Source organism: Stigmatopora argus, chromosome 22, assembly GCF_051989625.1.
Source record: "Stigmatopora argus isolate UIUO_Sarg chromosome 22, RoL_Sarg_1.0, whole genome shotgun sequence".
In the NCBI taxonomy this organism is placed as follows: Eukaryota; Metazoa; Chordata; class Actinopteri; order Syngnathiformes; family Syngnathidae; genus Stigmatopora; species Stigmatopora argus.
Window position 1 is genome coordinate 5,943,141 of NC_135408.1, and position 26,680 is coordinate 5,969,820.

Genomic DNA, 26,680 nt, shown 5'->3' on the forward strand with positions numbered 1-26,680 from the left:
ATTGGTGATGGAACAGGCATACCTTTGATAACCACACAGTCAAGTTTTTATCGATTTTGTAATCAACAGGTGTTGAAACTATTAAAATTACTCATAATCATAATAAATACTTCGGATTATAGTAGGAACTCAACATCTCTATGATAATGGACCACAAAGCATGACAGTCAATCAGGCCTTTTATCCATGGCATGGTGCGTTCAATAACAGAGAAAATATATGTGCACGAAACCCTAAATCACAGTGTTAGACTCATTTACCTATATCAACATAAAGAAAACAAGAACAACAAAAATGTAGACAAAAATCTGAGTAAAAAAAACAAGCAGAATTTTCTTTTATTTATTTTTTATTGCACTCATCGCTTCTCCCTCGAGTGTCAGCGCAAAGGGGAAGTTGTCCGTGAACGTCTCACCCGTAACCGATTCTTCATCTTTCCTCCGACCAACCTTCGCCCCGTGCCGTCAAAATATCTAAATTCATCACTCGGCTCGGTATGTAAACGGTATTCCTTTGTCACGATGTGACGATATTACTCTTTTATTTCACTTTCCCCCAGTCCGTATACGTAGTCACGAATTGGTATTACTGTCTGGCATCAGCAATGAAAACTAGGCCGCATTTGACTTTGATTTGAGGGACTTGTTCATCAGTCTTGTAACGGTATGAATGGCAACGACGATAGAAAAGAGCATTTTTTTGCTATAATTTGTTTGTTTGCCTCCGTTTGCATTGCCAATCAATTAGCACAGAGAGCTACCTAGCTAGTTAGCATTAGCAAACATCTGGAGGACTCCTCAGCCGTCAAACTGTGTGTTGTAACATCCTAAATATGTGCCGTTCACTCATTTGTCGTATTTTCAATAATTTTATAATTAATGAAATTGTTAGTGTGAAAGACTTAAAGATGCTACGTCGATCGAAAATATGCGGAACAAGCCCTGCAGTCTCACTGGACAAATCATTGGGTACATCAAATGAGATGGAATGCAAGGGTCCGATATAAAATTGTCACTTGAATAAAAGTACAAATTCTTCGGTTTAAAAAAAAAGTGTGTGAACAGTAGTTTTCTCCTGGTTTTAAATGTATGATCTATTGTTCTTATGCAGTCTACAAGAATCACAACCATGACGGACTCCAAATATTTCACAACAAATAAAAAAGGTGAATATAAAAATGTCAACAACAAAAATCCCTACATCTGCCATTGGCTTTCCATGTCACCAAAGCCGTAAATAATAATTTGAAAAGAATTCAAATGAAAATGGACCTTTTTTTGCAGGGGAGATCTTTGAGCTGAAAGCTGAGCTCAACAATGAAAAAAAGGAAAAGCGAAAAGAGGCTGTCAAGAAGGTCATTGCTGCCATGACTGTTGGCAAGGATGTCAGGTAAAGCCCTAACAAACGGTTTAACATAATTTAAAAAAATATTATTAACAGTTGCTAAAATAATTGTTGAAGTTATTGAATAATACACAATCATTATTCATCCAATTAATCGATGAAGCATTCATTGGCACTGTTTTTGAAGTATTTGAAAGCTACACCATTACTTCTAATACTTTATTCTGATGGAGTCTCTTTTCAGCTCTTTGTTCCCAGATGTGGTCAATTGTATGCAGACTGACAACCTCGAACTGAAGAAGTTGGTGTACCTCTACTTGATGAACTACGCCAAGAACCAGCCAGACATGGCCATCATGGCTGTTAACAGTTTTGTCAAAGTAAGATCACACCGGTCCCCGTACTTTAACATAGATAGCACTTTGATTATAGCGGAATCAAATTTTCATAAAAATATACAACAATAATCTTAAAATATATAATTGAGCCCTACCTTATACATACATCACACACTTGTATTATGTAAGCCACACTTGTATCCCAAATGTTAATAACAACATGAGCCAATACGTATGTGGACGGCAGGAATTTATGGGGTGACGTTTATTTATTTATTTTTTGTCGAGTTTTTTTAGTGACCAAAATAGTCTCTGGCCCAATAAACTTTTAAGCTTACAAATTCAAATTTGTAATTTAATTTTCTTCAACGGGAATCTGCTCATTTAATGGTTCTAATGCTATCTTCTAGGACTGTGAAGACCCCAACCCTCTCATCCGGGCCTTAGCCGTCCGCACAATGGGCTGCATCCGAGTGGACAAAATTACAGAGTACTTGTGCGAACCTCTGAGGAAATGCCTGAAAGATGAGGACCCGTACGTGAGGAAGACAGCGGCGGTGTGCGTGGCTAAACTTCACGATATCAATGCCCAGATGGTGGAGGACCAAGGCTTCCTGGACTCGCTGAGAGATCTTATCGCAGACTCCAATCCCATGGTTGGCGAACTGAATATTCCCTCAATATAGTATTCAGATGAAGGTGGAATTTACGTTACCCCAAAAATCTCCTGAAAACTCCTATTATTTTTAGGTTGTTGCTAACGCAGTTGCCGCTTTGTCTGAGATCAGCGAGTCTCACCCCAACAGCAACCTGCTTGACCTCAACCCCCAGAACATCAACAAGCTTCTGACAGCCCTCAACGAGTGTACCGAGTGGGGGCAAATTTTCATCCTGGACTGCCTTTCCAACTACAACCCCAAAGACGAGCGCGAAGCCCAAAGGTAACTCTTGTTTCTGCGTAGGAGTGATTCCTTTTCTTCTCATTCCCAACTCTGAAACATTTCTTTTCCTCACAAGCATTTGCGAGCGCGTCACTCCACGGCTATCGCACGCCAACTCCGCGGTAGTCCTTTCTGCCGTCAAGGTTCTGATGAAGTTCTTGGAGTTGTTGCCAAAAGACTCCGACTACTACAACACGCTGCTGAAGAAGCTATCGCCGCCGCTTGTTACTTTGCTCTCCGGTGAGCCGGAGGTCCAGTACGTAGCCCTGAGAAACATCAACCTCATTGTCCAGAAAAGGTGTGTGACTTTTGGGCATCTAAACTCTTAAGTGCCATTCTTTTCATCCTTCTGCTGTGAGTTTAAACTAAAAAAATGCCATCAGTAGCAGACAATGAGTTAATTTTGTTTGCGTACAGGCCTGAAATCCTAAAACAAGAAATTAAAGTGTTCTTTGTCAAGTACAACGACCCCATTTATGTAAAACTGGAAAAACTGGACATCATGATCCGCTTGGCTTCTCAGGCAAATATTGCCCAGGTATTATACACGGAAAAAAACACACCTAACTTTTTGTTATCAGTATTGTTCAATCATAGCTGACAGTTGCTCCATGTTCGATATTTAACAGGTACTGGCAGAGTTGAAGGAGTACGCTACAGAGGTGGACGTTGATTTTGTGCGCAAGGCTGTCCGTGCCATTGGCCGGTGTGCCATTAAAGTAGAGGTATTTGAGTGAAGGCGCTCTGACCGATTTAGTTAAAGTTTCTGAATAATGACAACAACTTCCATTCCCAGCAATCGGCGGAACGCTGTGTCAGCACCTTGCTCGACCTTATCCAGACCAAAGTCAACTACGTCGTGCAGGAGGCCATTGTGGTCATCCGAGACATCTTCCGCAAGTACCCCAACAAGTATGTTTCTTTTGCATAACTAACATCAAAAAGTTTATAAAGTCCCACTACCACTTATGTTTGAACAATAATTAAATAATATAATCTTGTTAGAAAATAATAAAAAATAAAATAGCACGACTAAAACATTCAATAGATTTAATGCCTAGCGTCATCATTGGCAGCCAATAAGCTTCATGAGTGCCATGGAAAAGGTTAAAATCCTGATTTCTTGCAGGTATGAGAGCATCATTGCCACCCTGTGCGAGAATCTAGACTCCCTGGATGAGCCCGACGCTCGCGCCGCTATGATCTGGATCGTGGGCGAGTACGCCGAGAGGATCGATAATGCTGACGAGCTGCTGGAAAGCTTCCTCGAGGGGTTCCACGATGAGAGCACCCAGGTGCAGCTGACTCTGCTGACCGCCATCGTCAAGCTCTTCTTGAAGAAGCCGTCTGAGACGCAGGAGTTGGTTCAGCAGGTCCTCAGCCTGGCCACACAGGTAAAAAAAACAACAACAACCTTATCTATCCTATTAATCTGCCAGTTTAAATTAATCCTATTGGTCGTCCTCCACAGGATTCAGACAACCCAGATCTGCGCGACAGGGGTTACATCTATTGGCGTCTGCTGTCCACGGACCCGGTAACCGCTAAGGAGGTAGTGCTGTCCGAGAAGCCCCTTATCTCCGAGGAGACGGATCTGATCGAGCCCACCCTGCTGGATGAGCTCATCTGCCACATCGGCTCTCTGGCATCCGTCTATCACAAACCGCCCAGCGCCTTTGTGGAAGGCAGCCACGGAATTCACCGCAAACACCTCCCTGTTCAACACAGCAGGTTCTTATTTGCCGTGCATTTTTATTCCCTCAATCCTGTACTGGAAGTTCTTTGTTGACATATTTCTGGCATGGCGTTTGGGTGGCAAGACGTCCCAAACATGACGACCGTTTTGTCCTATCACCTACAGCGTTGAGACGGGAGAGAGTCCGGTGAGTGGGGGGCCTGCAGCCGCCATGGATCAACCACATGTCATCCCCAGCCAGGGCGATTTGCTGGGCGACCTTCTTAACCTGGATTTGGGCCCTCCGGTCAACGTGCCCCAGGTGTCTTCCATGCAGATGGGTGCGGTGGACCTCTTAGGGGGTGGTTTGGACAGTTTGGTGAGCTTTGACAACAACCTTTATACAGAAACTAGGATCTTAAAGATACCTGTATTAGGAACTTACAGAGAAGCTTTAGCATTAGCTGCACAGTCCAATTATGATCATCAACTGATTTCAATATTTTCTGGTCAATGTGTGCCATTTTTTACAAGAGACAAAAAGCAACCTTATCTTAATGTGGGAAATTTGGATAGCGTTTCCCTGTAATATGCAAGTAATTGTTATTTTCCCCCCAAAGTGATTGAAGATTCCTCTTGATGGCTTGCGGTTGCTAAGAAAAGTCTCTGTCTTGTCTTTTGTGTGGTCTGTTTGTCATATTTGAATGCTCTTTTTTGGGGGGGGTCCTTCTCTCTTTTTGCTCCTTCTCTGTCCTGTAGCTGGGGGGAGACCTAGGCGGCGGTGTTGGGGGAAGTCCAGCTGTAAGTCCAAGCCCCTTCTGTCTGGCTGCATGCTCCGTCGCTTTTCAACTCCATGTAGTCAAATCGCCTTTCTTGAAATGTAGCTACACGCTCGCTATGCTAACACTTGGCACATTTTGGCCTGTAGTGAAGCCATCTGACCTCACTTCTAGTTACTGTTAGCATGACCTCTGATGCAGATGATCATTGCGAAATTAGTTATTTGAACATCCATCCTGAATGTATAGTCCGTGAACGGGCCAAAACTTGCTAAGTCACACTCGCCTCACTCATTTGACTTTGCTCACATCTTCTCACAAAGGCTTTGGTGACACAGATAACATTTGCTTGAGCTTTGTCTGTGACTCTTACCATCTTTCTTTGGCATATTTTTACTGCCGCGTTAGTGACAACAACATAAAATCACCCAGTTTCACCCCTTCTACACACGCTGTGATGTTGTCGCTTCAGGTGGGTCAAAATTTCATCCCATCGTCTGTCCCGAGCACTTTTGCTCCATCACCAACTCCCGCGCCTCCGGCGGTCAGCAGCAGCGGCCTGAATGACCTGTTCGAACTCTCTACGGGAATGGCCATCACATCCGGAGGCTACGTCACCCCGAAAGCTGTGAGTCTAAATGCATTCGTATTAAAAAGTAGAATTTCAGGTTTTTCCCCAGAAAACATGCAAAAGCCCACTGCTTTTATGAACGTATTTTCCGCACTATAAGGCGCAGCGCTGATGCCCTGTTTCAAAATTGGTTTTCATATATAAGGCCTAGTAGTAGTGGTTGCGTTATACATCCACTAGATGGACCTTCATGAGTAACCAATATTAATCCATCTATAAAGCACATCAGATTATATTTTGAGAAAACTGAAGTCTTACTTGTGCATTATGGTGCAGAAAATTCGGTAAATAAATAAAATGAAGTTGCCATCAAAATAGTCTTGAAATAGTTTTTCCAAACAAAAATGCAATGTAAACTAGTTCAATGGCAGACAACTGGGACAGTTTCGGTCACCCTTGGTCATTATCCAAATTGTATTATAAAAATTACCACCAAACAACAAACTTCTTGACTTTTATTAAATTTACGGTGTCTTTTTTTTAAGGTGTGGCTGCCTGCAGTTAAAGCCAAAGGACTGGAGATCTCTGGAACCTTTTCTCGTCGCCAGGGCCACATGTACATGGACATGACCTTCACCAACAAGGCCCTGCAGCACATGACAGACTTTGCCATCCAGTTCAACAAGAACAGGTCAATAAACGCAAAACGCTCTGGTTAGGTTTCCCCACTTGAACCCCCAACTATGATTACAAGGGCTGCATATTTGACAAATCTATGGCCTTTCACAGCTTTGGGATGATCCCCACCAGTCCATTGCCCATGCATACTCCACTGATGCCCAGCCAGGCCATTGACGTTTCTTTGCCCATCAACACTATCGGGCCAGTCATGAAGATGGACCCTCTTAACAATCTCCAGGTACAGGAATACACCCAAGTGACGACTAAATCAAACTGATGCAGTTTTCTGCTCTGCACACAGGTTGCTGTGAAGAACAGCATCGATGTATTTTACTATAGCGTCCTCATCCCTCTCAACATATTCTTTGTCGAAGATGGAAAAATGGGTTTGTTATTATTTCATCTGTAAGCCCTAATCAGTTATTTGGGTAATTCCCACTATGAAGAAATTGAATGTCTAGATAGAAAAAAAATGAAGAAAAAAAACGGACATAATCTTTTAAAAATAGTTGTTTTGATCCATTTTTGGGGTATCATGTACAAATTCAGTTTCCACTGAATTTGCAGTATTGACCAGTCATTTTAGTAATCTTCACTTCTAAAGCTTGTTTCTTCTGTCCTCAGAGCGACAGGTGTTCCTTGCCACCTGGAAAGACATTCCCAATGAAAATGAACTGCAATATCAGATAAAGGAGTGTCACTTAAATGCCGGTAGGTCCAACAAACGGTTTCTATCTACAATCAAGTGAATAAAAAAAAAACTTTTCAACAGACATGAGAGGTTAAACCCTGTGAAGTCCCAATGAAAGATTGAAAAAATTAATTCCTCGCTTCTTTCCTTTCTGTTTGCCCACATGCCACTTATAGGATACATCTCTTCAACCTGAAGGAAAAACACACTTTTTTGATGATATTCATACATAGTTTACTTTACAAAGTAGCTGTTTGCCCATGCTAGTTTCCCAGTATATTCATTTGGAACTCCCAAAAGAGCTATTTCATTATTGTCATCCTGGTAGATGTGGTAGTTGTTGCTTGTTGTAGCAGAGTCTAAACTAGCTTACAATTCTTGTTTGAATTATGAGACTTTAGTCGTAACATTACAAGATTAAAGTTCTCTTATTACATAACTTTACATACTATGTACGTATGTATGTTCGTACAAGATGATGCTCTAAGTGTTATTTTTAACAGTGGCAGTGCAGAGTTACATCTTGTCATATTAGATAAGTCACGTGAAGTAACAATGCTCATTCATACATATTACGTTAAGTACGTCACGTCAAGTAATATTACAACTTTTTACGTTTTTAGTCTCGTAATATTATGATATATTTAACAACGTAACTAAATGTCATTACATGTAGGCCTATATTTTTTTCTTTGTCTGGCTTTAATACTCCGGAATACTTTAAGTATCCTTCCCAACTTCAAAAGCATTGCGGCTTACCCCATTTTTTAAAATGTTTTTTATTTATTTATTTATTTTTCTCTTTAATTCCACTTTTGCAGACACGGTGTCCGGCAGACTGCAGAATAACAACATCTACACCATTGCCAAGAGGAACGTGGAGGGTCAGGATATGCTCTACCAGTCTCTCAAACTCACCAATGGAATTTGGATCCTGGCTGAGCTGCGCATTCAGCCAGGCAACCCCAACTACACGGTACAATATCCAACTATTGTTTATAAAAAGGTCTACACGTGCCTTTATTAACTCTTTCAGTGCCATTGGCAATGACAGACATCCAATAATGTGACTTTTCTCATCCTTATGCCACGAATTTAAATTTACATACCTGTGAACTTGTACGTTTTTGCCATTTTATACATTTATTGATCATTTCAAATTGTGTACGCCGTATAACAACTTTTGTATGGCATCTTTTTTAAGTACGTTTATTTTTGTAAAACCAATCTCGTTTTACCTATTTCAACTCTAATCCGAATCGTCTTGCTCACTGGTAGCAGACGAAAACGTCATCGACTGCTAATATACAATATAGTACTTATTTATGTTTTTACTGGGAAAACGCACTTTGTGGAGTGGCACCACCAATTTCGTTATACGCAGCTGTGTATAATGACAATAAAGGCTTTTGATTGATTGTTTGATTGGATATGCGCACGTGCATTCCCCTTGCACCCGTCTGACTTTTCCCTATATATTGTCAAGCTGCGTCATACAGCAACATCTACAGAATCTTGGATTTAGTGCATAATGATTAGGCACCCCGTCCACTTTGGAGAAAATTTGAGACTTAAGTGCGCTCTATGCGAGTAAATATTGCATTTGTATGTTTTTTTTAATCGCTTAATAAGGGGAATTGCAATCATTAATAAGGGGAGCTATTGGCCGAGGTTGCCAGGTATGAATTTATCACTAGTAACTGGGAGGACTAGCAGCAAATGACAGCCCTCCCAGGTCCAATGGAATAGATGTCTTTCTCCGTCCCCCCCAAAAATCAAGCCTATCACTAACCTCTTTTGTGTCCCTCAGCTGTCTCTCAAGTGTCGGGCCCCTGAGGTCTCTCAGTATGTGTACCAGACATACGACGCTGTGCTGAAGAACTGAGCTTGGTTGCCATCATCCAACCTCAGCGCCAAGTCCTGTTCAAAATGGAGGCGAGACATAGATTTCCTCCAAGTAGATTAAAAAAAGGTAAATGTTCTAGTTAATATTGTTGATATTGTGATCACGTTTCTGACACACTTGACCCATTACAGCTTCTTTCACACGATAAATTCTTTTGGTAGTGTGGTATGTCAGTCATTCCATCCTTAAGTCTTAATGTTGTTATTGACTAAAGTCAAAGTTAAAAACTTTTAAAATTTCCGCAGAAACCTATGACCATTTATTTCATATTTGCTCGCTATTCTTAGGACACTGTCTTTAATGACCAAATTAAAAAAGGACTGCCTCTCAAAAGTAAAACTATTGTAAATTTTCCAACATTCTTATGCAAATTGAAAATGTTTTATTCGCCTTAGGCCAGTTGTCACAATCTTCACACTATTGCAAAAAAATTCTGCTTTAGAAAATGCTACGTATTGTACGAGCCTTTTTGTTGCAATGCTTTCCAATTTTCATTAGTATTTCATTTTCTTCTTTCCATCGTTGAGCCAGTTCGAACTTTTTGCACCTCATTTGAACCACTTAGGACCAAGCATTTATTCGTGAAATACCTATTTTTGTTGTTTTATTCTGACTATAGCTACAGATGATGATTCTTATTGGTTGGCACAACCTACTATGGCATTAATCTTTATATGATAATACAATTAAATCTCTTAAGTGCCATTGATGATGATCGACGTCCAATCATTAAATCTTTTCATCCATCTGCCATGAATTTAAATTTATCTCTAGTAGACAACCAATCCATTTGTACTGCCAACAAACGTATTGGACGTTTATCACTGTCAATGGCAGACAATGAGCTAAGCCAATTTCTTAAAGAAATTGCCGCATCAATGTACGGTTCGTGTTGGTGAGATTATGTAAATGTCCAAGTTCATTCCTTGTGAATTTTTTGAAGATGTCTGTATTTTTATGCATATTTAGCTGCACGTGCATCAACACTCCACATGGTTATCAGCGGTTACAGAAAGTAAGAATGTTCATACATCTTTCACTGTAATGAAAATGATTTATTGCACCACATCTGACAATAATAAAGTGTTACCACCATGCATTATTGTGGACAGTAAAAAAAAAAGGTAGCTAAACAAGAATCCTCAGTTCATGGCGTTCAGTTTTTATGTTGGATGTATGAGAAGCTGACATTTTCCTGCCTACTTTAATCCCGGCAGTCTTCATTCTTACTACGATGATCTCTGTGGGTTTCGCTCAGCCAATGGTGACGTCGAAGCTCTTTCAGGGTGAGCCGTTCTTCGGGCTCTGCGGTCAAACTCTTCTTCAGAAAATCCCGACAACCTTAGTGCAACAAACATGAAGATAACAATCAAGCATTTGGAGATTAATTTAAAGCCATAGAAAATGTATATGGATAATTAACAGGAAGTAACCCACAAATGTCCTAAAGTCAACAGTTAAGTTACCCGAGGGAATTTTCATTCATTCATTTTCTGAAGGCAGGGGACACCCTGAATTGGTGGCCAGCCAATCGCAGGGCACGAGGACACGGACAACCATTGACGGTCGCACTCATATCTAGGTGCAATTTAGATTTTCCAATCAGCCTACAAGGCATGTTTTTGGAATGTGGGAGGAAACTGGAGTACCCGGAGAAAACCCACGCAGGCCCAGGGAGAACATGTAAACTCCACACTAGTGGACCGACCTGGATTTGAACCCAGGGCCCCGGAGCTGTGAGGCCGATGCGCTAACCACTCGAGCCGGCGGGACACTGCAGGGAATTTCATTAACATTTGAATAATTTTTCAGATGTACTCATTAGCAAAAAGGTAAAATTAATACAATATTCATAATACAAATTGATAACAATAATGTAACAAAGCTTTTTTTAAATGACCAAAAATTCATTACAAGGTGTAAAAGGTCATATTTTAAAGCGCGTATCCTACCGTTTGATAAGTTTGAGCTAATTCTGATCTCCTCCTTGAGGAAGTCTTCTGTTTGGAAGTCCACACCGTCATGAAGGATTTCAAAGAGTACCGTTCCGATCTGCCACGCAGTTGTGGGGCCGGCCCTGTAAGAATGATGGCGAAGCCACTCTGGGGGTTCCAGTGTCGGAGTTCCTGGAACGCCCGGTTCATGTTCAACGGAAGGCAAGCGCTTTCATCAAGAAACCCGCACGTAAGCCTTACCGAAAAAGAGTCTGTAGAGCGATCGTTCGTTGGTGAAGCAGCTCAGTCCAAAATCAATGATACGTACGTGGAGACCTTCGGGGGTTCCCTCGATCAGGATGTTTTCTGTTTTGATGTCACGGTGGAAGATGCGCTGCTCCTGAAGTTTTAGAGCCACATCCACCAGCTGTTTCAGTATGACCTGTGAAAGAAGCACCAAATTCTGTGTTCTCTACAACTGCCTTGTTAATTAATGATTTTTTTAATCTATCAGTCCAGAAAGCTGCTGTCTCTGTAAGTAGCGACCGAAGAACAGACAACAGTTTCTGCATCCGTCTGCCCGTTGGTCCAACTTTTAATTGGTTTTTCTGTAAGTACTAATGAAAGGGGTACAATTTAATGTCACTGTCTATCTGAATGCCGGTTAACCAATTGCTTTTCGCTATCCATCATTCTTGTTTGTTAATCTGCTATCTTTAATGTCTCATTTTTTACCTTTGAAAGTGTCTATTTTTCTTTAATTCTATCTTTTTCAAGAATATATTTTCTTTGGGACTGCCCTTGTGTCCATCTAACCACCTTAGCAAGTGGTTAGCGTGTCGGCTTCACACTTCTGAGATGGAGGGTTTGATCCCAGGTGTGAACCTTCCAGTGTGGAGTTTGCAGGTTATCCCCGGGAGAACTTGAGAACTTGCGTGGGCTTTCCCCGGGTACTCCGGTTTCCTCCCACAGCCCCAAAATGCGCAAGGTAGGCTGGTAGAACCCTAAATTGCCGCTAGGTATGAGTAAGCATGAATGGTTGTCTGGTGATTGGCTGGCCACCAACTTGGGGTGTCACCTGCCTGGTGCCCATAGTTGTCTGAGATAGGCTCCAGCACCCCCCTCCCCCCAACTCTTGTGACAACGTACAGAAAATGAATGAATCCTTAATATGTTTGCAGTCAATCTCCCACAATCTAGCGTACCTTAGCCTCACTTTCCTCAAGGCTCCCTCCTTTTTTGCACAGGTAATTAGTGAGGTCCATCGCGGGAATGGGTCTTTCCATCACCAGAATAATCTTCTGGCCCAAATCGTACCAGTCCAGCAGGGTGACGTATGGCGAGCGGCCCTCGGGCATGTCTTTAGCCAACTTTTTCATAACTGCCACCTCTGAGGACATGTTGACCCTGTCTTTATTTTTCTGAAACACCAGATGCAAGGTAAATAACTGGCCGGATTGGTCTACAGAAACAGATGTTGATTTGATCTCCATTACCTGTAGGCTTAAACTGTTGTCTTTTGGGATGTGCTTGATGGCCACCTACAGAGCACAGTTTCCTCAATGCGGTCACATCAATGGGTTCTTACATTCATAGGGCCTATCTGAAGAATTTTGGGAGGAGCCCGGTTTGCATGTATGTCATACTCACTGGAAATATGTCTACTTTGCGATAGCCGGCAAATACAGATCCACCGCCTCCTTTAGCTAGAAGTCTCCCTTGCACGTATTTGAGCTCCAGTTGAGCTAAAGAGCCACACGAAGATGGGTTGTTTGAGTTCACTTAAGCCCGTCAAATATCGGGCGAAGCGGACAATCAATCGTTGAATAGCTCCCACCCGTAATCAGCCACGTACCAATTTAGTGGAATAACAACCCAGCAATTCCTAGTTTTCTTATTGAGAAAGGGTTTAGACTCCCCGTTATCAATGTTTACTCTACCAGTAGGGAGTGGAGGTTATTTATTTGGTTCTGTTTGTGTTCAAGATAACTATGGAACAAATAAAATGATTTATTTAAATCAAATTTTCAGACTAAGGTTTTGTTCTGAAGAGGCGATTACATTTTAGCAACTTTGTTTCATAAAGAACGTTGGGGGATGCTTTGAATTTGGCTGCTTAGGCCAAAAACTGTTTTCTTTCAGTCATAGTTAGTGTTGCGCTTGCAAAAACCACTGATACAAAGTCAACAGCCCAAGACTGAGACCAAGGGTGAGTATTTTGTTTTGTCTGAGACCTTCAAAATGTGGTTTTAAATATAGTATAACGCAGATCATTTCTATGTACCAAGATGTCAGCTGGTTTTCATTAATTCTTCGTATATTTTGCATCCCTTTTCTGTGCATTTGCACATTTCTGTTCAATTTTAAATCTTGTACATCTGTCCGACTTTGTTTCAATCTAAAAATCTGATTGCCACTTTTTCATGTTGTTATTTCTTCTATATCGACTTTTGTATTTGTGTGTTGTTTTCCTAATGTAAAGTATCACTAACCCCAGCAAACTCCTGAGGCGACCTCATCATTGTTGTTGTTTTCTTCTCTGCCCTTCGCCTGGTAACTTGTTTCTGGATCCACTTGCGGCGGCAGCAGAATTTCTACGAGAACCACACATGGAACGTGATATCTTGTTAAAATGTACGTGGGCCAAGTGTTATGCCCGCCACACCAACCGTCGTCCCCTGAAGAACTCGAAGACATGTCGTCGACCTCAGTAACTTCACAAAGTTTCAATTTCTTTCTGGCCAGAACCCGATCATCATCCTCCACTTTCCTCTTGGTTCTGGTGACCTGGGCATCTGTCTTTGAGCTGTGAGGAGGTTCGCAGAGGAATACCCGACCTGTCCTCAGACTATGCGTCTTGTCGGGATTGGACCTTTGCTGTGTGCTGCAACGTGTCGGGACTTTGATCACAATGGTCATTTCGGTCAGAAATTCTTATTTCTATTCAAACACGCACTTTTTAGACAATTCCTGAACTCATTTTTTAAAAGAATGAACGACTTAACTGGACCTGTACCATCTCGGGAATCCTAAACAAGAGTAAGTATGGCCAGGGTAAGCCAAAAAAAAATCGACATTTCACAAGCCAATCATTTTGACAATTTCCTAAACCTTTTGACCATATAAAAAAAAGTTTATATTTCATTTTTCCCTTTTCAGGTTGAGATTTGATAGTTGGTCGCCACCCGATGGTGTAGTGGTTCCCCCGCCTGACTCTGGGTTCGATTCCCACTTGGTGGTAATGTGAGTGGTTGTCTGTTTCTGTGTACCCTACGACTGACTGGCGACCAGTCAACGGTGTAGTCTGCCTTTCGCCCAAAGACTCATTTGCTGTCGTTATAAAAGTCTATTACTAGTCGATGTTGAATCCCTCCAATTCAAATACATTTGACCTCTATCGCTGGAGCCAATCCCAGCTGCCCTTTTTTTACTTACATCTCAGACAACACATTTTTTTTATGCTAAGGCGTAATGGAACCATCAAAATACAATCTTACCAGTAACGATTAAAAAGCATTCAATTGACCTGAAATTAAAATCACAGGGAATATCATCAATTGATTAATGCATCAAAATATGCTTCCACATAAAGCTGGATTTAATGATTAGATCTTCAGGAGACGTGGTAGCAAAATTTGACAAAGTAGTGTATCACAAAAAGCTTGGGTAGGAAAATCTGACAAGTATTATTTATTGATTATTTCTGTTTGTTGTTATTTGTGCACTTCCCTACTTATTTAAGTTGTTGACTACTTGTTATGTTGTATTATTTTGACTTATTTATTTGACTTTATTGATTTATTAGTTTGTTGTTTTTATTTATGCACTTATTTGTTTGTTTTTATTTGTGCACTATTTGTGCACAAAGTTTTAGCTGGCGTTGTTGACCCGGCCAAAAAATGCAGCAGGTAAAAAAAAATCCTGGTTTGAATATTTTTGGATGATAAATGATTGGTTTTTGCTTGTAGACTTGACAGGCATCAATGTAAGCCATTTACCATTCAGCAGATCCGGTGTTATTAGCGCCCGAGATGTTTCCATGTTGGGCTCTCTCTCTCTCTTTTTCCCTCTCACCCACTTGTGCCCTTTTCTGGTGATTATGCCTCCGGTTAGGATTTGCATGGTAAAATCTCCCAGGAAACATGTTCTTTGGGACCTACTTCCTGGTCTGACCTGCTTTCAATTCCGTATTCCAACTGGTGGCACGATAAAAATGAGTCTCGATTACTGTTTTCCATGGAGTCATATGCCCTCTGCTGGATCCAACCTTCCCACTACATCATTGTTTTCCACTATGCAGAGGCAAACCGTTCCAACAATGATTTTTATTATACCATCTCAATAGCTATGGATGAGTGGGAGACTTGATGATTTATTTTTGAATACCCTTTGACAAGATTCTAGCATTTAATTCGTAGGTAAAGACTCGTGAGAGTGGGACTTTAGCTGAGTGGCTCGAGAGGCTTTGCGGTGAAGCCCCGCTTGCTTTTTGGACGCCTTTCGAACGCTCATTTTACAAGGCGGCGTTCAGAGGACGTACGTCTAAGTGACGCGTTTTGGCCTGACGTCATCGGACGGTCACGATAGGGAAGCGTCCGCCATTATACTTGTGGCATGTATACGTACTACCTTGTGCCTCATGATTTAAAAGCACTCTCCAATGTTGGATAGTGAAACATATTTGAAATTTTAATATTGCTTCATCGTAAAAATAACATCAGCTCTCTTGAGAATTTTTGTACATGCACATTTTCCTCAATAAATTAATTTAATTTGAAATTGCCCCGTTGATTCCGCATTTTACAGCCATTCAGTCATTCATCTTTGCCACTAAAAATATATACTACATACTATGTATAAAGTTAACCTCACATATGGAGCATTTTGTATTCATTAACTTGTTATTAAATTATTTAAATTACCTCACAAAATTAATACTACAATGTCTTTTCAAATGACCCGCAAAATTTCAGTTCAATAGATTATAATTGTTTTTTTTAAATATATATGTAACTTATTGGCTGTTATTGACGGAAAAAAAAATATATATAAAAGCAATAACTGTAATTTGCAGAGTGAAGCAATGGTCGAGCTCTTCCAGTACTGACGTCACCTCCTGGACATGGGGGGCGTGGCTGACAGAGCCAGAAAGTCAAGATGAAGTTGATGTTGATGGCAGTGCCTGACTTCAAAATTGAGATCACCCCTTGGATTCTGCTTCTATCCTGCCTAGACATCTTCCATACTGGTTCGTTCCCATTTTTCTTTAAATATAAAAACAAATCCAATAATTGTTGCTATAGTAGTTATATCTTAACCTCCTATGACCTGGCATGGACAACACATTTGGTTGTCAAAGACTACAATGTTAAATTTTGGACTACAGGCCTGGCGTCCACTTATATTAATATATGGAGATTATTTTACTACATCATGTTAAAAGATAAGTTTGGGTTTTAGGAGGTTAATATCACTCACTGTAGCATGTTTATTCACTAGCAGCTTGGGAGCGGAGTGAGATTTTCTGAGCATTTTTAATGGATTATTTCAGTATTTTAAATCTTTTATATATTTATTTAAGTCAGGCATTGTTGTGGGATGCACAATCACCATGAGCGACTCTGTGCCTGCCAAATAGGAACAATGCACACTTTTGTGAGCGGATGCTGGCCCGTGCGTCCTACAGACTTGGACAGAGTTTACCATGGCGACACGCTCATACTGCGATAAAAGGCCTTCCGGTAGCAAAGCAAAAGATACCCGGTCTCAATTATAGAACGGCTAGCTACTCTCACTCGCCTTTTCATTCGAGAATTCACCCATTCAGGTTTCAAGATGTCAAAGTCTGGCTTTATAGAAAAGTAGTAATCCGTCTTAAGGAAGTACACTCATTTTCTGAACCGCTTTATCCTCACTAGGATCGTGGGGGTGCTGGGGCCTATCCCAGCTGACTTTGGGCCAGAGAAGGGGGACACCCTCAATTGATGGCCAGCCAATCGCAGGCCACAAGGAGACAAGCAACCGTTCACGCTCACAATGATACCAAGGGGCAAATTTAGAGTGTTCAATCAGCCTACCATGCATGTTTTTGGAATGTGGGAGGAAACCGGAGTCCCCGGAGAAAATCCACGCAGGCCCGGGGAGAACATGCAAACTCAACAGAGGCTGACCGAGTTGTATTCTAACTCAGGACTTCAGAACTGTGAGGCCGATGTGCTAACCACTCATCCGCCGGGCCGCCCAAATTCTAACATGAAGGGGAGACGTATTGTACAATGATGGTGAAATTGTAATTTCCACACAGTGTTGGCAGTGAACGTGACACACCCCAACTCCCTGATCCGTGGCACGCTGGGCGGCGAGGCCCTCCTGTCGGTGGGCTACGTCAGCCTCAGCGCCGACCCGCCCGTCATCAAGTGGCAGCTCCGGCGCGAGAAATCTGTCACCGTGGTGCAGACCATCGGGACAGACATTGTGGGCACCTTGAGGCCCGAGTATCGAGACCGCATCCTGATTTTCCAGAACGGATCCCTGCTCCTGCACAACCTGAAGCTGTCGGATGAGGGCACGTACGATGTGGAGATTTCCATCACGGATGACACCTTCGCGGGCGAAAGCAGCGTTGCGCTCACCGTGGACGGTAAGGCTCCTGTAAGGTCAAGGTAAAAATGTGTTTTAATTTTTCCACACACGATTGACTTTCGCGGGCCACGCAAAGTGATGCGGTGGGCCGGCTGTGGGGCGCAGGTACCGCCACTTTGACACCTGTGTTGTGAATGGTTCCTTTGCGAGTTGGAGTCTTGCAGACCTTTAGTAAAAGTTCATAACAGTTGTTGTTTGTTTATGGTTTACAGAGGTATTCATTGATTTTATTCAATTGGTCAGAATAAATACATCTTTTAATCATTTTCCATCTATTACATTTGAGGAAAAAAAATCAGCCTTTGTTGCCTTGTGCCTTTCCAGAGCCACTTTCCAGACCTCATATCCTCACGGAGTCGCCGTCCGTACTGGAACGCAGCGAAAACGTGGTCCTCGACTGCTCGCACGACACTGGTACTCGGGCCGGGTACCGCTGGATGAAGGGCGGCGAGGCCCTGGGCAACGACAGTAGACTCCGCCTGTCCCCGGACGGGAAGCTGCTCACCATCACCCGCGTCGCGTCGGTGGACGACGACGTCTACGGCTGCGTGGCGGAGAACCCCGTCGGCGTGGAAACGAGCCCGCCCTTCAGGCTCGGCGTCTACAGTGAGTCAACTCATGTTCAATCATGTCTAATTTTAGAAAATATATGTATGCAACTGTGCCTTTATGTTAGGTAATGCAACACAATAGTTCTTTTTGTTGGCATTTCTAAATAAAGTGAGGGCTTGTATTACATGAATTGTTAAACTCCAACACAATCCAAATCAACGGGAAAGTCCAAAATGAATTGGCAAGCTCTCCCAGTCTTTTCTCCTAATAGAAAGAAGTTCCATTTATATCATCCTCTCTACTGGTGGCATCTTTCTGCTCATCACATTGGTAACAATTTGTGCCTGCTGGACACCATCTAAAAAGTAAGTGCATTAAAAAAAATCCCCAAAAAATGAAGGTTGAAAAGCAAATGTTTTGCGTTTGTGTTAGGCGGGGGCGACCCTCAAGAAATTCTTTCTCCAGATTTTATAACCAACGGACAGTGCCTTGTAACTCAGGTAATGTGGAAAAAATTGTGCACACAAAATAAAATAAAAAGACAAGAAAATTATTAATCCATTAAAATGAATAAGAAATGCAAAGACATGGCGAGTGGCAACTGAGTAAACATACGTATAAATTCAAATTATGTTACACATTGGAGCATTGTTTTCGTAAAGATATTAACACTTGTCTTCACTAATACTCTAATATTGACCACTTTTATACTTCTGACTTTATGCTTGTTCCATCGGAATACCTGAATTTCCCTTATGGGAGCTCGATAAAGAATGATCGTATTTTATATCATCAAAATCTGAAGGAATTGAATTTCTTCCTACAGTTGATGCACCTTCTGAGGTGTCCCAACGCAATGGAAAGAACATGGTGACTTCACTTTACGTACTACAGCAAAAGGTATGCGATAGGGGGGAAGTCAAACCTTGTTTAAAATGCTTCAAATTCATCACCTTGGAATTTTTTCTTCTCCAGGATCTCTCCCCAGGAGATTCTTCAGTCAACAGCATTGGCTCATCTTCGGACACAGAGCACCCAGCCAGCTACCCCAACTATGTCGATTCTCTAACCCGGGCTACCAGCCACGCCAACCAACTCCAAGTATAGCTGAAAATTTGAGTATTTGTCGGAAAATAATCCTACATGACATTCCCCTTAGGGGAAACCAGAGTACCCAGGGAAAACCCACGCAAGATGGTGAGAACATTCAAACTCTCCACAAGAAGCTCTGGACCTGGGTTCGGACCCTTTATCTCAGAACTGTGGAGTGGAGGTGCTAAACACTGGGCCACAACTGTTTTATAATTTATTTTTAAAATATATAGTTTTTTAAATTAAAATAAATGTTCACCTTATATTATTTTAGCTATTTACCCTGTATAATACTGCCTGCTTGAGTTTATTCTTGTGGTATAGCTTAGAAATATTTGACTGTTCTTCAAAATATAAGATTTAACATGTCAATGCAATTATGACTTTTATTTCCAGGTATATAATGTTTTGGTATATGGCTGCCCATTATTTTGAAAGCTTAAACCGGATATGGCACGTTGTTATAATCAACTAGTGACACGGGAGCAGCGACTGTTACTCACTTTTTCACAACTTTTTAGTGTTCCACGCTGAAAAAAACATGTTGTTTAGCCCGACGGGTGTGTCGGAGTGTTTTCGCGAATGGGGAGATATAGAAAAGGACTACGGACAAATTCAGGTGATGTTTCTTTTTATTACATTTGCTTGTACGCGTATTAATGTTGCCAGACGTCAACAGAGGGAGCCCCGAGGCTAGCAAGTATGTAGTATGATAGGCGTTGCTGTATAATCCTCCTCTTTTCAACATTTTACTCTTTTCCTCCAATTTTTGGTTCGTGTTTATGAGTTGAAGCTGAAAGTTAAATAATAGTGGAAGCAAGAGTGAATAAAAACTGGTTGGCAAGTTTTAAAAGCGTGTCTTACGTTAGTTGACAAGCTTCCTCGGTTTACAATCGTGTTTCGTTCGTAAACTGAATTTCCACTAAGTCATTCAAAAAATGAAAAAAATGAAAAGCGTTGGGTTTGAATACAAAAACCAACGAAGTTATTTCAAAATGTCTTCACGAGTTGGTAATTATTGTACATTAAAATCTTGAAGAAAAAATCCATTAATATAAGAAATAAGTCAAGTAAAGAAAACTAATTCACAAAGAATATTGAAAGATGTGTATGTTGTAATATTAAGAAATGTTTTTGTGCAAAACGCTTTTTTTGCTCATAAAATTAGTAAATATTTGCATAAAATTTTGTTTAAATGGCATGTGGCCAATCAAGCACTAATTAGAAAAACATACACAAGTATAAATGTGTAACATTCCAGAATTCAACAGTTAGAAACAATCTTTTTTCTCACTCATGTATTTGAAGATTGTTAGCAGCGGATAAACGGATGTTCATTCGCTGCCAACCTTCCCACTTGAAATGGATTGGGCGTCTAACTTTTAATAGCAGTCAATTAGTAGTTGATTGACATTTCAGGAATTCTATGCGAAAGGTGATCATTTTCCATTTGCACCACAGGACACGCATCGTTTGTACAGAGTAAAGCTTGAGGAAGTCACCAAATTGCAAAACAGCTGCACTTCAGCTATCTCGTGTCACCGGAAGAAACTACGAGATCTCACGGAATCACTAGAACAGTAAGCTCGCTTTATTTAAAAAAAAAAATACTACTTGTACGCAAACACGTCTGCACGTGATGGAATGAAGTGTTGAGACATAGAACCCACGTGCTTTCCCTATTTTTAGATGCAAAGTCAAGCATCCGGAGCAAAAGTTAACTCCAGAGGAAATGGATTCCATCGCCGACATCCAGGTGGCGATAGAGGAACGAGCCAACACTTTTTCCGAGATGGAAGCTTTTCTGCCAAAGAAGAACGGGTTGGTTCCCTTTGGTGCATTTATTGTTAAAAAAATTATTAGCATAGACGGCTGGGGCGATTGGATAGTACGTCGGGCTCCCAATCCGGGGCCGAGGGTTCAATCCCAGGTCAAACCTCACTGTGTGGAGTTTGCACGCTTTCCCCAGGGTTGTGTTGGTTTTCGCTGGGTACTCCGATTTCCTTCCACATCCCAAAAAACATGCAAGGTAGGCTGGTTGAACACTCTCAATTGCCCCTAAGTATGTGTGTTAGCTGGGATAGGCTCCATCACCCTCCGCGACCATTGTGAGGGTAATCGGTTCAGAAAATGAAATGAAATGAAAAAACAGGGTGTCAAGTTTGTCTTTGTCTCAATCCGAGGTGAGAAAAATAGCGTTAGTTCAAAATGATATTCATAATATTATGGCTTTTATTGCTGTTAATGAAAATAACATTGAGTAAGAAAGAAAATATTTTCTGTATTTATCAATTATTTAAGTGGTAGAGAAACTGAATGAATGGATAATTGTTTTAATAAAAAAGGAGATGTATTTTTTTTTAATTATAAGAAGTTTATTGACTTGTTTTTTCTAAAACCTTTATTGCCATCGACGATTCCATTAGATTTTTCACTAGTAGACGTCCAATATATTTGGTAGGGTTTGGCATGAATTGATCGCTGTCCGTGTCAGCCAATGATTTAATAAAGGACCAACAAAGAGTAAACATTCTCTAATATTTGTATTCATCAATCTTTCATCGAGGACAACAGAAATTTTATTTGAACATAATTTCATTGAAAAAAAAATCTCAATAGCATGATTACTACCGCAAGCCACACAAAATAACGTAGTGGGACGGATTTGGTTTAGAGAAGATCTCTTAATGAACCTAATTGATTGACCACTTTTTCCATTCCATTACAGGTTATACCTCACTCTTGTTTTAGGAAACGTCAATGTCACACTCCTCAATAAGCAGTCAAAGTAGGTCCCTGCCTGTCGTCACGGTGACCGACGTCCAGCGCCTACGCTCACGTCTCCTTTCTACAGATTTGCCTACAAGGATGAATATGAAAAATTTAAGCTGGTCCTCACCGTCATCCTCTTCCTCTTTTCTTTCTCGTGTCGCTTTTTATTCAGTTACAGGCAAGTCATACGTCCCACAAGATGGTAAAATACATGGAAAAAGACTACATTTAAAAATAAAAAACATTTTCTTTTCTTTTCCAGAACATTAGATGCCCTTTTTAACTTCCTCTTGGTGTGGTATTACTGCACACTCACCATCCGCGAAAGCATTCTCATCAACAACGGTTCAAGGTGCGACCTACGACTCATCGGCGACGGCGATTGAGGTCACTGAATTGAGGCAATGTTGTTTTCAGGATCCGAGGCTGGTGGGTGTTCCATCATTACGTGTCCACCTTTTTGTCCGGAGTCATGCTCACATGGTCAGTCCGCATTGACGTCTCATGCTTTTTATCCTTTCCCAAATCCAGAGGTGTCAAACTGAAAGATAACAAAGTCAAAATAATATATTGTACCCCTAAATTTATTAAGATATATTCTTACAACTAATGTTTATGTATGTTATAATAAGTGAATACTTACTGTTATTTCTTTATTTAAATTGAAAGCAAAAATAATGGGATTATGTATGGTATGTATCCCTTTTTTGTCTTGCATAATTTAAAGGAAGAAAATGTACAAAATATTATATTATATTTGCTATCACCTCATTGCTTTCTATTGATGGCAATTAAAGAGTCAATCCATCTACCCTAACGGTGTGGTCATGTCTTTTCGCAGGCCCGAGGGGACTCTCTACCAAATGTTTCGCAACCAGTTTCTCACATACTGCCTGTACCAAAGTAACGTATCCCGCATCACATTGAAGTGACGCTCCAGTGTGTGATTGGACTTCTCACTGCTGTTTAGGTTTCGTCCAGTTTTTGCAGTACTATTACCAAAGTGGCTGCTTGTACAGACTACGTGCCCTCGGAGAACGACACAACATGGACCTGACCGTCGGTTTGTGTCACCTTTTTTGTGCCGAGTTGCCTTTTTTTCCCCCACTATGGCTACCAACATGTGTGTTTTTGTATCACTCCAGAGGGTTTCCAATCCTGGATGTGGAGGGGACTCACTTTCTTGCTGCCGTTTTTGTTCTTTGGTCATGTGAGTGAACATTTTTATTCAATAAAAAGTGCTTGGAGATTTTAGTTACCCACCCTGATGCCCCATTAGCATTTAGGAAATAGACACCAAGCATGAATACTACCTGCCTTTCCTGTATCTGCATTCTCACCCTCTTGCTACTGTCACAATGAAATTTCCCGAATAGGGGATGAATAAAGTTATCCAATCCAATCCAATCCAAATAGTACTCGTCAGCTGACGTGTGTTAGAGATCCAGTAGATCTCGTAATATCGAATAGTAATAGTAGGTGTAGTAGTATTAGTAGTAGTAATAGTAGTAGTAGTAGTAATAGTAGTAGTAGTACTAGTAGTAATAGTAGTACTACTACTACTAGTGGTAGTAGTAGTACTACTACTACTAGTGGTAGTAGTAGTACTACTACTACTAGTGGTAGTAGTAGTACTACTACTACTAGTGGTAGTAGTAGTACTACTACTACTAGTGGTAGTAGTAGTACTACTAGTGATAGTAGTAGTACTACTAGTGGTAGTAGTAGTAGTACTACTGGTAGTAGTAGTACTACTGGTAGTAGTAGTACTACTAGTGGTGGTAGTAGTAGTACTACTAGTGGTGGTAGTAGTAGTACTACTAGTGGTGGTAGTAGTAGTACTACTAGTGGTGGTAGTAGTAGTACTACTAGTGGTGGTAGTAGTAGTACTAGTAGTAGTACTACTACTACTAGTAGTAGTAGTACTACTACTAGTAGTAGTAGTACTACTACTAGTAGTAGTAGTACTACTACTAGTAGTAGTAGTAGTAGTACTACTAGTTGTAGTAGTACTACTAGTAGTAGTAGTAGTACTACTACTAGTTGTAGTAGTAGTAGTACTACTAGTAGTAGTAGTAGTACTACTACTAGTTGTAGTAGTAGTAGTAGTAGTACTACTAGTAGTAGTAGTAGTAGTAATAGTAGTAGTAGTAGTACTACTACTAGTTGTAGTAGTAGTAGTAGTAGTAGTACTACTAGTAGTAGTAGTAGTAGTAATAGTAGTAGTAGTAGTAGTAGTAATAGTAGTAGTAGTCCTACTACTAGTGGTAGTAGTAGTACTACTAGTGATAGTAGTAGTACTACTAGTGGTAGTAGTAGTACTACTGGTAGTAGTAGTACTACTAGTGGTGGTAGTAGTAGTACTACTAGTGGTGGTAGTAGTACTACTATTAGTGGTGGTAGTAGTAGTACTACTAGTGGTGGTAGTAGTAGTACTACTAGTAGTAGTACTACTACTAGTAGTACTACTACTACTACTAGTAGTACTAGTACTACTAGTAGTAGTACTAGTAGTAGTAGTGTACGTCTGGGCATTAATGTGTCCCCAAACTTTTAACACCAAAACACTTATTGAAATAGATATAGTACTAATAATAATACCTGAAAATACATTAGCAGGATAAATAATATATGCTTGTGGACTTGGATAGATTATTTAGATACTTGTATTGCTTCACTTTGATCTAACATAGTGAATGACAAACATCCAATGGGAGCTTGTCAGAGATTGCCCACCTACAGATGTAAAAGTCAGCAAAACATTTGATTGAAACACAATGTTTTGTTTTGCCCTCTATAGTTCTGGCAGCTGTATAACAGCCTCACACTTTTCAAGATGTTCCAGCTTCCAGAATGCAAAGAGTGGCAAGTGCGTAGCCTATTTCATTGATTTATCAGTGCATACATGCATATCAATCCATTTTTGGGAGGAAAAAGTGTTGTTTTTGTCGCTAAAGGTGGCAATGTGCGGCTGCTCCTACATGACTCTCTTCCTGGGCAACTTCTTCACCACGCTGGGGGTGGTTTACCACAAGTACAGGATGAACCAAGACAAGCCCAAGTCCTTGTAGGACGTCCACGTTTGTAGATTTTCCTGACCTCGAATTTACTATTTATGCTCATTGGTCGTGTGTTATTGGCCAATATTACAAAAGTACATCCAAGGGAGCAAACTAGCGTCATGTACTAAAAACACATGTCAGATATCAAGCGCCATCGATGGCAGTTAACGATTCATTCACAGTAAAATCTGTATACATATCTATTTACTTTGATCAATAGTCACTCTCAGTCCATGCAGTACTTTTACACACAATTATGTGTGTGTAGCAAGAAAATATATTGATAGAAATTCATTTAAAAATGTAATTTAGTATTTTACGTCTAAAAATATGCCCAAAAGGTGGCAGCATTGAAACACTCCCTTAAGTCAATTCACCCCAATGTGAATGTTCTGTAGTTTTTAACGATAACTCTACTTAGAGTCATCTCACTCCTATTATTATTCAAAATTGGGACGCAAGCCAATCTTTATGAAAGAAAGTTTTGCACCCATTCATTTGCATGAGGTCATAATAGCGATATTCCTGTCACTTGCTCCTTTCTGATTTTCAAATTTCCTGACACAAAGACTTGAAAGCCGTACCCAAAGATCACAGGCAAACCGCAACTGTAAGATTCATACGAAAAGGAGCTTTACGTCCAATTTGGAACTTCCTGAAGAGGAAAAAAAGTCTGCGAATGTATGCATTAGGGCTGAAGGGTGGGCTCAGTGGAGGGGATTCCTCGCGCCAGTTGGCTTCTCTTTCATGTGTCTCATTACAAGCTTTGAGGAGAACCGAGAGAGCCTGAGGACCAACTGTCTTATAAGGTATAGGGAGGGGGGGGACAACTTGACTAATTGTCTTTAGCCTCAGAATTGTTTACTTTTCCTCCCAGTCCGTCCAACGGCTTGGACGTCTGTTGTCGTCCATGGCAGCTGCCAGACGAAGCTCCTCAGTTTGATTCAAAATGTATTCGAATCCAAACCAGCTAAGCGGCCTCCCTGCAGGGCGCAGATAAAGTGAGGATCCTGAGAAGCTCCTCCATAGGGAGACTTGTTATCTAGAGTGGGTCAGGCATGCACACACGGGCTTCCTCTGGGAGGTGATAAGCTCCTATCGTAGGGATGATTAAAGGAGAAGAAGAAGTCAAGCCCCAAAGGGGACCCCCAGACCAGTCTTTGATTAAGAGGAGCGTCGTAAAGCTGTGCGCTGTTTGGACAAAATTCTGAAATAATTCGAAATACAGTGTTGCCTCTACTTAAGTTGAACCGATGCTTCAAAATTTTCAGTTTACAAAACCCTCTGGGATGCAAATGACTTTCAATATACGAAAACAAGAGCCAAGTTATGAAATCCCCCAAAGTGTTTATAACTTGAAGTTGTATTTAATGTATGTTTTGGCACACGTGTTCTTGTGCTTTTGTCTGTGGCCTAACGTTAGCTTCCTTCGTACACACCTGCATGAATTGGAATTTTTTGTGCATGTTTGCTATTGATTTTAATACCTTAAAAAAATTGTGAGGAACAAATCAAAATAAAGAAGAGGGTTCTCTCATTTTTTTGTGTTATTAAGCCATTGAAATGAATTAGATATGCAATTTTGTATTGAGGTGGGCGGACGAGTGCATAGTGAAGAAAAGTGCGTGAGGGAGGGAGGGAGGAGGAGGCTATTGTTTGGCAGCTGAGAAAACATGCATACACGTAAACACAGGTACACG

General features: G+C 40.9%; 4 protein-coding genes and 1 long non-coding RNA gene across 7 annotated transcripts; 4 read left to right on the plus strand and 1 right to left on the minus strand.

Moving 5' to 3' along the window:
• The first annotated feature begins 379 nt into the window (after positions 1 to 379).
• LOC144067960 (AP-2 complex subunit beta) lies at positions 380 to 10,023 on the plus strand. Of its 2 annotated transcripts, XM_077592073.1 has the most exons (21): positions 405 to 494; positions 1,111 to 1,165; positions 1,284 to 1,389; positions 1,589 to 1,724; positions 2,093 to 2,338; positions 2,433 to 2,623; positions 2,700 to 2,921; positions 3,041 to 3,161; positions 3,253 to 3,348; positions 3,420 to 3,535; positions 3,753 to 4,017; positions 4,095 to 4,354; positions 4,485 to 4,677; positions 5,058 to 5,099; positions 5,550 to 5,705; positions 6,194 to 6,339; positions 6,438 to 6,567; positions 6,631 to 6,715; positions 6,954 to 7,040; positions 7,842 to 7,996; positions 8,831 to 10,023. In XM_077592073.1, exons 2-21 carry the CDS (start codon positions 1,129 to 1,131, stop codon positions 8,903 to 8,905), a joined length of 2,865 nt encoding a protein of 954 aa, XP_077448199.1. In that variant the 5' UTR covers positions 405 to 494; positions 1,111 to 1,128; the 3' UTR covers positions 8,906 to 10,023. The 2 variants fall into 2 exon arrangements, with proteins under 2 accessions (XP_077448198.1, XP_077448199.1); XM_077592072.1 differs by lacking the exon at positions 5,058 to 5,099 and having other exon boundaries at positions 380 to 494.
• Positions 9,961 to 15,258, minus strand: LOC144067969 (serine/threonine-protein kinase pim-2-like). 2 transcript variants are annotated; one of them, XM_077592098.1, is made up of 9 exons: positions 14,859 to 15,258; positions 13,530 to 13,760; positions 13,353 to 13,454; positions 12,511 to 12,605; positions 12,357 to 12,401; positions 12,066 to 12,281; positions 11,122 to 11,302; positions 10,879 to 11,052; positions 9,961 to 10,267 (listed from the first exon to the last, which is right to left on the minus strand). In XM_077592098.1, the coding sequence occupies exons 1-9, from the start codon at positions 14,980 to 14,982 to the stop codon at positions 10,131 to 10,133; spliced, it is 1,305 nt and encodes a 434-aa protein (XP_077448224.1). In that variant the 5' UTR covers positions 14,983 to 15,258; the 3' UTR covers positions 9,961 to 10,130. The 2 variants fall into 2 exon arrangements, with proteins under 2 accessions (XP_077448224.1, XP_077448223.1); XM_077592097.1 differs by having other exon boundaries at positions 12,066 to 12,401.
• Positions 11,867 to 13,886, plus strand: LOC144067986 (uncharacterized). The gene is made up of 2 exons (XR_013298076.1): positions 11,867 to 13,494; positions 13,606 to 13,886. It is a non-coding gene; the product is annotated as an uncharacterized LOC144067986 (long non-coding RNA).
• A 624-nt stretch (positions 15,259 to 15,882) lies between the features above and the next one.
• LOC144067971 (hepatic and glial cell adhesion molecule-like) lies at positions 15,883 to 19,516 on the plus strand. The gene is made up of 7 exons (XM_077592100.1): positions 15,883 to 16,108; positions 17,165 to 17,500; positions 17,827 to 18,108; positions 18,326 to 18,419; positions 18,487 to 18,554; positions 18,881 to 18,954; positions 19,030 to 19,516. The coding sequence occupies exons 1-7, from the start codon at positions 16,018 to 16,020 to the stop codon at positions 19,159 to 19,161; spliced, it is 1,077 nt and encodes a 358-aa protein (XP_077448226.1). The 5' UTR covers positions 15,883 to 16,017; the 3' UTR covers positions 19,162 to 19,516.
• A 41-nt stretch (positions 19,517 to 19,557) lies between these two features.
• On the plus strand, positions 19,558 to 26,517 carry LOC144067972 (transmembrane protein 120A-A-like). The gene is made up of 12 exons (XM_077592101.1): positions 19,558 to 19,765; positions 20,608 to 20,726; positions 20,836 to 20,967; positions 21,875 to 21,934; positions 22,001 to 22,096; positions 22,181 to 22,270; positions 22,336 to 22,401; positions 22,760 to 22,821; positions 22,889 to 22,981; positions 23,064 to 23,128; positions 24,719 to 24,787; positions 24,876 to 26,517. Exons 1-12 carry the CDS (start codon positions 19,688 to 19,690, stop codon positions 24,987 to 24,989), a joined length of 1,044 nt encoding a protein of 347 aa, XP_077448227.1. The 5' UTR covers positions 19,558 to 19,687; the 3' UTR covers positions 24,990 to 26,517.
• The last annotated feature ends 163 nt before the right edge of the window (positions 26,518 to 26,680 follow it).

What these genes read in the sequence shown, in the direction of transcription:
- LOC144067969 (XM_077592097.1), bottom strand. Translation starts at nt 14,982, where the DNA reads ATGCAAATCCTAACCGGAGGCATAATCACCAGAAAAGGGCACAAGTGG. An exon ending in AACACCGGATCTGCTGAATG is followed by an intron (nt 13,761 to 14,858) that starts GTAAATGGCTTA and finishes TTGTGATCAAAG; the next exon opens with TCCCGACACGTTGCAGCACA. An exon ending in TTGAGGAAAGTGAGGCTAAG is followed by an intron (nt 11,303 to 12,065) that starts GTACGCTAGATT and finishes CTTCTTTCACAG; the next exon opens with GTCATACTGAAACAGCTGGT.
- LOC144067960 (XM_077592073.1), top strand. Translation starts at nt 1,129, where the DNA reads ATGACGGACTCCAAATATTTCACAACAAATAAAAAAG. An exon ending in TTTCACAACAAATAAAAAAG is followed by an intron (nt 1,166 to 1,283) that starts GTGAATATAAAA and finishes CTTTTTTTGCAG; the next exon opens with GGGAGATCTTTGAGCTGAAA. An exon ending in GGTGTGCCATTAAAGTAGAG is followed by an intron (nt 3,349 to 3,419) that starts GTATTTGAGTGA and finishes TTCCATTCCCAG; the next exon opens with CAATCGGCGGAACGCTGTGT.
- LOC144067972 (XM_077592101.1), top strand. Translation starts at nt 19,688, where the DNA reads ATGTTGTTTAGCCCGACGGGTGTGTCGGAGTGTTTTCGCGAATGGGGA. An exon ending in AGGACTACGGACAAATTCAG is followed by an intron (nt 19,766 to 20,607) that starts GTGATGTTTCTT and finishes TTTGCACCACAG; the next exon opens with GACACGCATCGTTTGTACAG. An exon ending in CAGAATGCAAAGAGTGGCAA is followed by an intron (nt 24,788 to 24,875) that starts GTGCGTAGCCTA and finishes TTGTCGCTAAAG; the next exon opens with GTGGCAATGTGCGGCTGCTC.
- LOC144067971 (XM_077592100.1), top strand. Translation starts at nt 16,018, where the DNA reads ATGAAGTTGATGTTGATGGCAGTGCCTGACTTCAAAATTGAGATCACC. An exon ending in CGTTGCGCTCACCGTGGACG is followed by an intron (nt 17,501 to 17,826) that starts GTAAGGCTCCTG and finishes GTGCCTTTCCAG; the next exon opens with AGCCACTTTCCAGACCTCAT. An exon ending in CTTCAGGCTCGGCGTCTACA is followed by an intron (nt 18,109 to 18,325) that starts GTGAGTCAACTC and finishes TTCTCCTAATAG; the next exon opens with AAAGAAGTTCCATTTATATC.